General features: G+C 50.2%; 1 protein-coding gene across 1 annotated transcript; it reads left to right on the forward strand.

The window, feature by feature from the left end:
* The first annotated feature begins 1,107 nt into the window (after positions 1-1,107).
* Positions 1,108-12,767, forward strand: LOC147911215 (uncharacterized). The gene is made up of 2 exons (XM_087428424.1): positions 1,108-1,143; positions 11,724-12,767. The coding sequence occupies exon 2, from the start codon at positions 11,745-11,747 to the stop codon at positions 12,732-12,734; it is 990 nt and encodes a 329-aa protein (XP_087284550.1). The 5' UTR covers positions 1,108-1,143; positions 11,724-11,744; the 3' UTR covers positions 12,735-12,767.
* Positions 12,768-13,030: the final 263 nt, after the last annotated feature.

Consider the following 13,030-nt stretch of genomic DNA (forward strand, 5'->3'; position numbering starts at 1 on the left):
GTGATGTCTTGGACTGGTTTTGGGATCAGGCTATTCCTGGCCTCCTAGAATGAGTTTCTGGAAAAGTTTGTGAAGAACTGGTATTGTTCCCTAGGTAAATGTTGGGGTAATTTACCAGTGAAGTAAGTTATCTGGGTCTGGACTTTCCTTGGCAAGAAGAGCTTGTTTTATTACTAATTTAATTTTTTTAAGCTCGTTATAGGTATATTAAAATTTCGATTTCTTCTTGAGTCGGCTTGGGTAATGTGTTTCTTTCCAGGAATGTGTTTTTTCTTGTTAGTTATCTAATTTGTTGGCATAAAGTTGTTTCTAGTATTCACTTAGGATCTCCCAGAGTTCTGTAGGTTGGTAGCGATCTTCTCTTTAGTTCCCGATTTTGGTAATTTGTATTTTCTTTTTCCGTTGGACAGTCTAGCTGAAGGAAGAATCGTCAACGTTATTAATGTTTCGAGAGAACCAAATTTTGGTTGAATTGGTTTTCACTATTGATTTTCTGTTTTCTGTTTGAGTGATTTCTAGTCGTATTTTTAGTATTTCCCTTCTTTGCTTGCTTTCGGTTTAGTTGGCTCTTTCTAGTTTCTTAAGGGTGGAAGGTTTGGCTATTGTTGAGGTCTTTTTTCTTTTGTCATGTAGGTATTCCCCCTCCGCGCCTCTGCCTTCAGCCAATAGGAAACGTGGTGGCAGGCGCCTTTGCCGGCGCGTGGGGTCAAGGGTCACACAAGTAGGCCTCGCCGGGTGGCCTGAAGGCGTGAAGCGGCGAGGGCCCGGCTGGGGCGCCTGCTGGCTGCCCCGGCCGGGCGAGGGCTCTGAACGGCGGCCGTGGTGCTCGCGGAGCCGGCAGGAGGCGGCGGAGGCCGGGGCGCGCCTGGGCCGGTAGGTTGGCGAGCGCGCTGCCCGCGCCGACCGCATCCTCGCTGGGGAGGGGGCTGCAGCTGGGGCGCAGGGCGCCCCACCCTTGGTGCTGCCCATCTCCGGCCGAGCCCCGCCGGCTCGAGGTCGCCGCCGGTCGAGCCGCTGCCATCCCGCCTGGAGCTGGAGCGAAGGAGCGGGCGGCCCTCCTGCCGCCGCTGCCGCCGCCACCGCCGGGCCACCGCCGCCTCTCCCCGTGCCCTCGGCCTCTTGGAGAAGCTGCCGCGCTGGAGGGTGAGACTCCGGGAGGGCGCCTCGAGCGGCCGCAGGCACGGGAGGGGAGGCGACAGGCGCTGCCCGCCTTGATGGAGGCGCGGAAACGGCGGGTTGTGGCGGCCCGCGGTATCCGCACCTCCCCGGGGGGGTCGGGGTTGTCCCCGCAGATCAGGGAGCAGAGGGAGGCTCAGACAGGTCAAGGGACAGGCCCCAGGCCCCACAGCTGGTAGGGGGAGGTACAGTGGGATCCGCACTCGGGCGGTCGGCCCCGGAAGTTCTGATGTTCGGACAGCCGGCTGCAAAAGCTCCGGGACCTTGCGGGCCGGCTGGAGTCGGTGGACCAGTGGGAAAGGAAGCCTTAACTGGAGCAGGTACAGGGATGAGCGAGGAGGAGCGGAGGTCCGCACACACCAGGCCGGTTGCACAGGCGGCGGCTGCCTTGACTCGGGTTTGAAAAGATGGCAGCAGAGGGCGACCTGCGGCGGCTTCTCTTGGAGCCAAGAGTCAGAAGAGCAAAACGAGGTGCTTGGGATAGGTTCTTGTTGGGGATGCTTGTGGGAATCTCGATGCGGGCTGAAAAAGCAGCAGATTGGACCAGTTTGGCTTCTGACTTGTGTGTCAAGGGTACCAAGTGATCTTGAACTGAAAAGGGGAGATCAAGAGAAACGGGGCACTGACGCTCCAGAGGAATGACAAGTTGCGTTGTTTTTTCCTGAATATTGAGTTGTACGAGTTATTTGTGTGTGCTGGATAGAGGTCCTTGATCATATACATGATATGTGCAGATGTTTTCTGCCAGTCCACGGCTTTTCTTTGGTTTTCTTAAGTGTCCTTTGAAGAGGCAAATGTTTAAATTGCAATGAAATTCAGTTGATGCCTTTTTCTGCTGTGGCTTGTGTTTTTGGCGTGTGTAAGAAGTCTTTGCCTAACCCAAGATCACAAAGATAGTTTTCCTATGTTTTCTTGTAGGAGCTTCATAGTTTTAGTTCTTCTGTTTAGGTCTATGAGCCAGCCATTTGAGCTGGTATTTGTGTACGGTGTGGGGCAGGGGCCTTTTACATGTGGATATCCCATTGTCCTAGGATCATTAGTTGCAAGACTAGCCTTTCCTTATTGAATTGTTTGGCACCTTTGTTCAAGTCAGCTGCCTGTAAACAGTCAGGGTTTATTTCTGAACTGTCAGTTCTGCTCTGCTGATCTAGATGTCTAACCGTGTGCTGAAATTATGCTCTCTTGATTACTGTGGCTTTATAATAAGTTTTGAAATTGGGAAACGTAAGTCCTCCAGCTTGTTCTTGTTTTTAAAAATTGTTTTGTCTATTCCGAGTCTTTTGATTTTCCACATAAACGTTAGGATTAGCTTGTCAGTTTTTGCAGAAGTACTTGCTGGGATTTTGGTAGGGATTATGGTGAATTTGTAGATTGATTGGGGCACAAATGCCCTCTAAAAATTCTTTTGTCTTCCAATCCATGAACGAACGTGGAATCTCTCGCTGAAGTCGGTCTTTAATTTCTCTCAAGGGCGTTTTGCAGGTTTCAGTATACAAGTCTTTTGTGTCTTTTGTGACAGTTATTCCTAAGCATTTTATCCTTTTTGATGGTATTTTGAATAGAATTGTATGCTCAACTTAATTCTTGGAGCGTTCCTTGCTAGTATATAGAAATACCTTTGGTTTTTGTATGTTGACCTTCTATCTTTTGACTTTGCTGAACTTGTATATTAGTTTTATGTGTTGTTGTGTATTCCTTAGGATTTTCTGCATACAGGATGGTGTTGTCTGGTTGTCTCAGAATCAAGACAGTTTCACGTCTTCATTTCCAATTTGGATGCCTTTGTTTCTTTCTCTGGCCTAATTGCACTGGGGAGAGCCTTCAGTACAGTGTGGAAGTGGAGTGGTGTGGTTGTCCTGTTCCTGATCTTAGGAGACAGCCTTCAGTCTTTGACCATTGCGGGTGATGCGAGCTGTAAGGTTTTCACAGATGCCTTTCCTCAAGTTGAGGAAGTTCCCTTCTTGTCCTGCCTTACGCGGAGTTTCTTTTCTTTTTTAAAACCCTGAATAGGGACTAGATTCTGTCAAATGCTTTTGTATACCTGTTGAGGTGATCCTGTGATGTTTGTCCTTTATTCTGTGAATAGGTATATTACGTTAGTTGATGGTTGGATGTTAAACCAGCTTATGCTCCTGGGAGAGATTCCTCTTCTTCTCGGACAATAATCCTTTTTCCACTGGGTTGGTTTTGCTAACATCTCGTTGAGGGTTTTTTCCTTGTGATGTCTTGGACTGGTTTTGGGATCAGGCTATTCCTGGCCTCCTAGAATGAGTTTCTGGAAAAGTTTGTGAAGAACTGGTATTGTTCCCTAGGTAAATGTTGGGGTAATTTACCAGTGAAGTAAGTTATCTGGGTCTGGACTTTCCTTGGCAAGAAGAGCTTGTTTTATTACTAATTTAATTTTTTTAAGCTCGTTATAGGTATATTAAAATTTCGATTTCTTCTTGAGTCGGCTTGGGTAATGTGTTTCTTTCCAGGAATGTGTTTTTTCTTGTTAGTTATCTAATTTGTTGGCATAAAGTTGTTTCTAGTATTCACTTAGGATCTCCCAGAGTTCTGTAGGTTGGTAGCGATCTTCTCTTTAGTTCCCGATTTTGGTAATTTGTATTTTCTCTTTTTCCCTTGGTCAGTCTAGCTGAAGAATCGTCAACGTTATTAATGTTTCGAGAGAACCAAATTTTGGTTGAATTGGTTTTCACTATTGATTTTCTGTTTTCTGTTTGAGTGATTTCTAGTCGTATTTTTAGTATTTCCCTTCTTTGCTTGCTTTCGGTTTAGTTTGCTCTTTCTAGTTTCTTAAGGGTGGAAGGTTTGGCTATTGTTGAGGTCTTTTTTCTTTTGTCATGTAGGTATTGGCCCTCAGCGCCTCTGCCTTCAGCCAATAGGAAACGTGGTGGCAGGCGCATTCGCCGGGGCGTGGGGTCAAGGGTCACACAAGTAGGCCTCGCCGGGTGGCCTGAAGGCGTGAAGCGGCGAGGGCCCGGCTGGGGCGCTCGCTGGCTGCCCCGGCCGGGCGAGGGCTCTGAACGGCGGCCGTGGTGCTCGCGGAGCCGGCAGGAGGCGGCGGAGGCCGGGGCGCGCCTGCGGCCGGTAGGTTGGCGAGCGCGCTGCCCGCGCCGACCGCATCCTCGCGGGGAGGGGGCTGCAGCTGGGGCGCAGGGCGCCCCACCCTTGGTGCTGCCCATCTCCGGCCGAGCCCCGCGCCGCTCGAGGCCGCGCCGCCGGGTCGAGCCGCTGCCATCCCGCCTGGAGCTGGAGCGAAGGAGCGGGCGGCCCTCCCGCCGCCGCCGCTGCCGCCACCGCTGCCACCGCCGCCCTCCCCGTGCCCTCGGCCTCTGGAGAAGCTGCCGCGCTGGAGGGTGAGACTCGGGAGGGCGCCCTCGAGCGGCCGCAGGCACGGGAGGGGGAGGCGACAGGCGCGCTGCCCGCCTTGATGGAGGCGCGGAAACGGCGGGGTTGTGGCGGCCCGCGGTATCCGCACCTCCCCGGGGGGGTCGGGGTTGTCCCCGCAGATCAGGGAGCAGAGGGAGGCTCAGACAGGTCAAGGGACAGGCCCCAGGCCCCACAGCTGGTAGGGGGAGGTACAGTGGGATCCGCACTCGGGCGGTCGGCCCCGGAAGTTCTGATGTTCGGACAGCCGGCTGCAAAAGCTCCGGGACCTTGCGGGCCGGCTGGAGTCGGTGGACCAGTGGGAAAGGAAGCCTTAACTGGAGCAGGTACAGGGATGAGCGAGGAGGAGCGGAGGTCCGCACACACTAGGCCGTTTGCACAGGCGGCGCCTGCCTTGACTCGGGTTTGAAAAGATGGCAGCAGAGGGCGACCTGCGGCGGCTTCTCTTGGAGCCAAGAGTCAGAAGAGCAAAACGAGGTGCTTGGGATAGGTTCTTGTTGGGGATGCTTGTGGGAATCTCGATGCGGGCTGAAAAAGCAGCAGATTGGACCAGTTTGGCTTCTGACTTGTGTGTCAAGGGTACCAAGTGATCTTGAACTGAAAAGGGGAGATCAAGAGAAACGGGGCACTGACGCTCCAGAGGAATGACAAGTTGCGTTGTTTTTTCCTGAATATTGAGTTGTACGAGTTATTTGTGTGTGCTGGATAGAGGTCCTTGATCATATACATGATATGTGCAGATGTTTTCTGCCAGTCCACGGCTTTTCTTTGGTTTTCTTAAGTGTCCTTTGAAGAGGCAAATGTTTAAATTGCAATGAAATTCAGTTGATGCCTTTTTCTGCTGTGGCTTGTGTTTTTGGCGTGTGTAAGAAGTCTTTGCCTAACCCAAGATCACAAAGATAGTTTTCCTATGTTTTCTTGTAGGAGCTTCATAGTTTTAGTTCTTCTGTTTAGGTCTATGAGCCAGCCATTTGAGCTGGTATTTGTGTACGGTGTGGGGCAGGGGCCTTTTACATGTGGATATCCCATTGTCCTAGGATCATTAGTTGCAAGACTAGCCTTTCCTTATTGAATTGTTCGGCACCTTTGTCCAAGTCAGCTGCCTGTAAACAGTCAGGGTTTATTTCTGAACTGTCAGTTCTGCTCGCTGATCTAGATGTCTAACCGTGTGCTGAAATTATGCTCTCTTGATTACTGTGGCTTTATAATAAGTTTTGAAACTGGGAAACGTAAGTCCTCCAGCTTGTTCTTGTTTTTAAAAATTGTTTTGTCTATTCCGAGTCTTTGATTTTCCACATAATCGTTAGGATGAGCTTGTCAGTTTTTGCAGAAGTACTTGCTGGGATTTTGGTAGGGATTATGGTGAATTTGGAGATTGATTGGGGCACAAATGGCCTCTAAAAATTCTTTTGTCTTCCAATCCATGGACGAACGTGGAATCCCTCGCTTAAGTCGGTCTTTAATTTCTCTCAAGTGTGTTTTGCAGTTTTCAGTATACAAGTCTTATGCTTTCTTTTGTTACAGTTATTCCTAAGCATTTTATCCTTTTTGATGGTATTTTGAATAGAATTGTATGCTCAACTTAATTCTTGGAGCGTTCCTTGCTAGTATATAGAAATACCTTTGGTTTTTGTATGTTGACCTTCTATCTTTTGACTTTGCTGAACTTGTATATTAGTTTTATGTGTTGTTGTGTATTCCTTAGGATTTTCTGCATACAGGATGGTGTTGTCTGGTTGTCTGTGAATCAAGACAGTTTCACGTCTTCATTTCCAATTTGGATGCCTTTGTTTCTTTCTCTGGCCTAATTGCACTGGGTAGAGCCTTCAGTACAGTGTGGAAGTGGAGTGCTGTGCTTGTCCTGTTCCTGATCTTAGGGAGACAGGCTTCAGTCTTTGACCATTGCGGGTGATGCGAGCTGTAAGGTTTTCACAGATGCCTTTCCTCAAGTTGAGGAAGTTCCCTTCTTGTCCTGCCTTACGCCGGGTGTCGTTTCTTTTTTTAAACCCTGAATAGGGACTAGATTCTGTCAAATGCTTTTTGTATGCCTGTTGAGGTGATCCTGTGATGTTTGTCCTTTATTCTGTGAATAGGTATATTACGTTAGTTGATGGTTGGATGTTAAACCAGCTTATGCTCCTGGGAGAGATTCCTCTTCTTCTCGGACAATAATCCTTTTTCCACTGGGTTGGTTTTGCTAACATCTCGTTGAGGGTTTTTTCCTTGTGATGTCTTGGACTGGTTTTGGGATCAGGCTATTCCTGGCCTCCTAGAATGAGTTTCTGGAAAAGTTTGTGAAGAACTGGTATTGTTCCCTAGGTAAATGTTGGGGTAATTTACCAGTGAAGTAAGTTATCTGGGTCTGGACTTTCCTTGGCAAGAAGAGCTTGTTTTATTACTAATTTAATTTTTTTAAGCTCGTTATAGGTATATTAAAATTTCGATTTCTTCTTGAGTCGGCTTGGGTAATGTGTTTCTTTCCAGGAATGTGTTTTTTCTTGTTAGTTATCTAATTTGTTGGCATAAAGTTGTTTCTAGTATTCACTTAGGATCTCCCAGAGTTCTGTAGGTTGGTAGCGATCTTCTCTCTTTAGTTCCCGATTTTGGTAATTTGTATTTTCTTTTTCCCTTGGTCAGTCTAGCTGAAGAATCGTCAACGTTATTAATGTTTCGAGAGAACCAAATTTTGGTTGAATTGGTTTTCACTATTGATTTTCTGTTTTCTGTTTGAGTGATTTCTAGTCGTATTTTTAGTATTTCCCTTCTTTGCTTGCTTTCGGTTTAGTTTGCTCTTTCTAGTTTCTTAAGGGTGGAAGGTTTGGCTATTGTTGAGGTCTTTTTCTTTGTCATGTAGGTATTGGCCCTCAGCGCCTCTGCCTTCAGCCAATAGGAAACGTGGTGGCAGGCGCATTCGCCGGGCGTGGGGTCAAGGGTCACACAAGTAGGCCTCGCCGGGTGGCCTGAAGGCGTGAAGCGGCGAGGGCCCGGCTGGGGCGCTCGCTGGCTGCCCCGGCCGGGCGAGGGCTCTGAACGGCGGCCGTGGTGCTCGCGGAGCCGGCAGGAGGCGGCGGAGGCCGGGGCGCGCCCGTGGCCGGTAGGTTGGCGAGCGCGCGGCCCGCGCCGACCGCATCCTCGCGGGGGAGGGGGCTGCAGCTTTTCGGGCGCAGGGCGCCCCACCCTTGGTGCTGCCCATCTCCGGCCGAGCCCCGCGCCGCTCGAGGCCGCGCCGCCGGTCGAGCCGCTGCCATCCCGCCTGGAGCTGGAGCGAAGGAGCGGGCGGCCCTCCCGCCGCCGCCGCCGCGCCGCCGCCGCGCCACCGCCGCCCTCTCCCGTGCCCTCGGCCTCTGGAGAAGCTGCCGCGCTGGAGGGTGAGACTCCGGAGGGCGCCTCGAGCGGCCGCAGGCACGGGAGGGGGAGGCGACAGGCGCGCTGCCCGCCTTGATGGAGGCGCGGAAACGGCGGGGTTGTGGCGGCCCGCGGTATCCGCACCTCCCCGGGGGGGTCGGGGTTGTCCCCGCAGATCAGGGAGCAGAGGGAGGCTCAGACAGGTCAAGGGACAGGCCCCAGGCCCCACAGCTGGTAGGGGGAGGTACAGTGGGATCCGCACTCGGGCGGTCGGCCCCGGAAGTTCTGATGTTCGGACAGCCGGCTGCAAAGCCTCGGGGACCTTGCGGGCCGGCTGGAGTCGGTGGACCAGTGGGAAAGGAAGCCTTAACTGGAGCAGGTACAGGGATGAGCGAGGAGGAGCGGAGGTCCGCACACACTCAGGCCGCTTGCACAGGCGGCGCCTGCCTTGACTCGGGTTTGAAAAGATGGCAGCAGAGGGCGACCTGGCGCGCCTTCTCTTGGAGCCAAGAGTCAGAAGAGCAAAACGAGGTGCTTGGGATAGGTTCTTGTTGGGGATGCTTGTGGGAATCTCGATGCGGGCTGAAAAAGCAGCAGATTGGACCAGTTTGGCTTCTGACTTGTGTGTCAAGGGTACCAAGTGATCTTGAACTGAAAAGGGGAGATCAAGAGAAACGGGGCACTGACGCTCCAGAGGAATGACAAGTTGCGTTGTTTTTTCCTGAATATTGAGTTGTACGAGTTATTTGTGTGTGCTGGATAGAGGTCCTTGATCATATACATGATATGTGCAGATGTTTTCTGCCAGTCCACGGCTTTTCTCTTGGTTTTCTTAAGTGTCCTTTGAAGAGGCAAATGTTTAAATTGCAATGAAATTCAGTTGATGCCTTTTTCTGCTGTGGCTTGTGTTTTTGGCGTGTGTAAGAAGTCTTTGCCTAACCCAAGATCACAAAGATAGTTTTCCTATGTTTTCTTGTAGGAGCTTCATAGTTTTAGTTCTTCTGTTTAGGTCTATGAGCCAGCCATTTGAGCTGGTATTTGTGTACGGTGTGGGGCAGGGGCCTTTACATGTGGATATCCCATTGTCCTAGGATCATTAGTTGCAAGACTAGCCTTTCCTTATTGAATTGTTTGGCACCTTTGTTCAAGTCAGCTGCCTGTAAACAGTCAGGGTTTATTTCTGAACTGTGAGTTCTGCTCCGCTTATCTAGATGTCTAACCGTGTGCTGAAATTATGCTCTCTTGATTACTGTGGCTTTATAATAAGTTTTGAAATTGGGAAACGTAAGTCCTCCAGCTTGTTCTTGTTTTTAAAAATTGTTTTGTCTATTCCGAGTCTTTGATTTTCCACATAAACGTTAGGATTAGCTTGTCAGTTTTTGCAGAAGTACTTGCTGGGATTTTGGTAGGGATTATGGTGAATTTGTAGATTGATTGGGGCACAAATGCCCTCTAAAAATTCTTTTGTCTTCCAATCCATGAACGAACGTGGAATCTCTCGGTTAAGTCGGTCTTGAATTTCTCTCAACTGTGTTTTGGAGTTTTCAGTATACAAGTTTTATGCTTTTTGTTACAGTTATTCCTAAGCATTTTATCCTTTTGATGGTATTTTGAATAGAATTGTATGCTCAACTTAATTCTTGGAGCGTTCCTTGCTAGTATATAGAAATACCTTTGGTTTTTGTATGTTGACCTTCTATCTTTTGACTTTGCTGAACTTGTATATTAGTTTTATGTGTTGTTGTGTATTCCTTAGGATTTTCTGCATACAGGATGGTGTTGTCTGGTTGTCTGTGAATCAAGACAGTTTCACGCCTTCATTTCCAATTTGGATGCCTTTGTTTCTTTCTCTGGCCTAATTGCACTGGGTAGAGCCTTCAGTACAGTGTGGAAGTGGAGTGCTGTGCTTGTCCTGTTCCTGATCTTAGGAGACAGCCTTCAGTCTTTGACCATTGCGGGTGATGCGAGCTGTAAGGTTTTCACAGATGCCTTTCCTCAAGTTGAGGAAGTTCCCTTCTTGTCCTGCCTTACGCGGAGTTTCTTTTCTTTTTTAAAACCCTGAATAGGGACTAGATTCTGTCAAATGCTTTTTGTATACCTGTTGAGGTGATCCTGTGATGTTTGTCCTTTATTCTGTGAATAGGTATATTACGTTAGTTGATGGTTGGATGTTAAACCAGCTTATGCTCCTGGGAGAGATTCCTCTTCTTCTCGGACAATAATCCTTTTTCCACTGGGTTGGTTTTGCTAACATCTCGTTGAGGGTTTTTTCCTTGTGATGTCTTGGACTGGTTTTGGGATCAGGCTATTCCTGGCCTCCTAGAATGAGTTTCTGGAAAAGTTTGTGAAGAACTGGTATTGTTCCCTAGGTAAATGTTGGGGTAATTTACCAGTGAAGTAAGTTATCTGGGTCTGGCTTTTCCTTGGCAAGAAGAGCTTGTTTTATTACTAATTTAATTTTTTTAAGCTCGTTATAGGTATATTAAAATTTCGATTTCTTCTTGAGTCGGCTTGGGTAATGTGTTTCTTTCCAGGAATGTGTTTTTTCTTGTTAGTTATCTAATTTGTTGGCATAAAGTTGTTTCTAGTATTCACTTAGGATCTCCCAGAGTTCTGTAGGTTGGTAGCGATCTTCTCTTTAGTTCCCGATTTTGGTAATTTGTATTTTCTTTTTCCCTTGGTCAGTCTAGCTGAAGAATCGTCAACGTTATTAATGTTTCGAGAGAACCAAATTTTGGTTGAATTGGTTTTCACTATTGATTTTCTGTTTTCTGTTTGAGTGATTTCTAGTCGTATTTTTAGTATTTCCCTTCTTTGCTTGCTTTCGGTTTAGTTTGCTCTTTCTAGTTTCTTAAGGGTGGAAGGTTTGGCTATTGTTGAGGTCTTTTTTCTTTTGTCATGTAGGTATTGGCCCTCAGCGCCTCTGCCTTCAGCCAATAGGAAACGTGGTGGCAGGCGCATTCGCCGGGGCGTGGGGTCAAGGGTCACACAAGTAGGCCTCGCCGGGTGGCCTGAAGGCGTGAAGCTGCCCGGGGCCGGGGCGAGGGCTCTGAACAGCGGCCTTGTGCTCGCAGAGCCGGCAGGAGGCGGCGGAGGCCGGGGCGCGCCCGTGGGCTGGTAGGTTGGCGAGTGAGGAGGAAGCTTAGGTAAGAGGATCCCAGGAAGTGACCTCACAGAGCCCAACAGAACTTGGAACCCTGGTAACTAGGCACCCACATCCTAAACACAGCCCGCAAGCGAGCTGACTTGTCTAGCAGTTGTCTAGAAGGAGCAACATGTTTAGTTGCTGCTTCCCAATGACCAGGGGCCGGAGCCCCAGGAAAGCCCCCAAAGACCGATGCAGACGCTGGTGCCCCTCTCACGGCCGACGGCTCTGGCCGTTTACCCGGAGGGATGGAAAGGTAATACCGGGAGGCCCAGGGAAGGCCATTCCAAACCAGGCTAGCACTGTGGTCCCATCTGGGCAGCCCTACATCCCCTCCCCATGTGTGCCTGGAAGGGCGGGTTATGTGGGTGGACCACCGTGAACAGGAGCAGTCGGTGAGATGTTAGAAGCCTGGGGGGGGTCGGTCAGGTTCAAAGCCCAGGTCAAGGCCGGCTGGGTGGGACGTGGAGTGCGGGGGTGGCGCCCTTCTGCCTGAGGTTTATCCCAAGCCCCTGAGGTGTAGGTCTTTCCTCAGGGGTAGAATACTGTGCAGACACAGGTGTGTGCCTGATCTGGGAGAATTAGGTCCAGAGGGCAGAAGCAGCAGCAAGGACAGCTGGGCAGGGCTCTGATGCCTCTGGGACGGAGCCAGTCACTGTCTTTGCAGAGCTCCAGACAGGAGATCAGCATGGAGCTGCTGGAAGGGGATATTCCATCCATCTCCCCGATGGAGGCACCGGTGTCCCACAGGACTGGATCAGCAGCTACCGGGAGAGGGTCTGCAGTGACAGTGATAAAACCCTCAGAGCCACCAGAGGACCCAGCCTCAATCCCGGGAGAACAATCATATCCACCGTGTCCTGGAGCAGACCAGGAGGCAGCTGAGGCCCCAGCCTCCATGCAGGGAGCGCCATCCCCTGCACAGGCTCCTGTAGGATACCAGGAGGCAGAAGAGGCCCAAACCTCTGTGCAGGGAGAGCCATCCCCTGCACAGCCTCCTGCAGGAGATGAGGAGGCAGCTGAGATCCCTGCCTCCGTGCTGGGAGAGACATCTCCTGCACAGCCGCCTGCAGGGCTCCAAGAGGCAGCTGAGGTCTCAGCATCCAAGCAGGGAGAGCCATCCCCTGCACAGGCTCCTGCAGGAGAACAGGAGGCAGCTGAGGCCCCAGCCTCCGTGCAGGGAGAGCCATCCCCTGCACAGGCTCCTGCAGGAGAACAGGAGGCAGCTGAGGCCCCAGCCTCCGTGCAGGGAGAGCCAACCCCTGCACAGACTCCTGCAGGAGAAGAGGAGGCAGCTGAGGCCCCAGCCTCCGTGCAGGGAGAGCCATCCCCTGCACAGGCTCCTGCCGGAGAACAGGAGGCAGCTGAGGGCCCAGCCTCTGTGCAGGGAGAGCCATGCCCAGCACAGGCCCCTGCAGGAGAACAAGAGGCAGCTGAGGCCCCGGGCTCAGTGCAGGGAGAGCCATCCCCTGCACAATCTCCTGCAGGAGAACAGGAGGCAGCTGAGGCCAATCTCTGCTGCCTGGGAGAGCTGGCTCGAGACCCTCCCTCATTAGCACCTCCAGTCCCACCTATTCCACCTACTCCCTTACCACAAATTTCCTTCCCCACCCTCCTAATTGTGTTGCTCTATTTCTTGGTTTCTTACATTGATTTTCTTTTATTGTTTATATCTTGATTATTTAAAATAAATTTCACTTTCGTCTTTTAACACTTTAATGTTTTTCATTTTAAATTGTACACTGCATGAGCATTAAGTACATTCACAATGCTGTGCAGACATCACCGCTGTATGGGTTTAGAATATTTCATTCTCCAAAAGAACACCCTGTTCTAAAAGCACTCACTCCCACTTTCTCCCTCAGGCCCTGGCAACCCCTAATCTCTTTCTGTCACTGTTTGTTTGTTTTTTTTTAAATCTGTTCAGGATGTTTCCTATAAGTGAAATCATGCCGTAGGTGGCCATGTGTGTCT

This window comes from Ceratotherium simum, unplaced genomic scaffold (genome assembly GCF_057802395.1).
Source record: "Ceratotherium simum simum isolate JZ-2026a unplaced genomic scaffold, ASM5780239v1 HiC_scaffold_47, whole genome shotgun sequence".
NCBI lineage: Eukaryota > Metazoa > Chordata > Mammalia > Perissodactyla > Rhinocerotidae > Ceratotherium > Ceratotherium simum.

Bases quoted from the DNA above. Each gene is read 5' to 3' on its own strand.
- LOC147911215 (XM_087428424.1), top strand. From the start codon at position 11,745: ATGGAGCTGCTGGAAGGGGATATTCCATCCATCTCCCCGATGGAGGCA.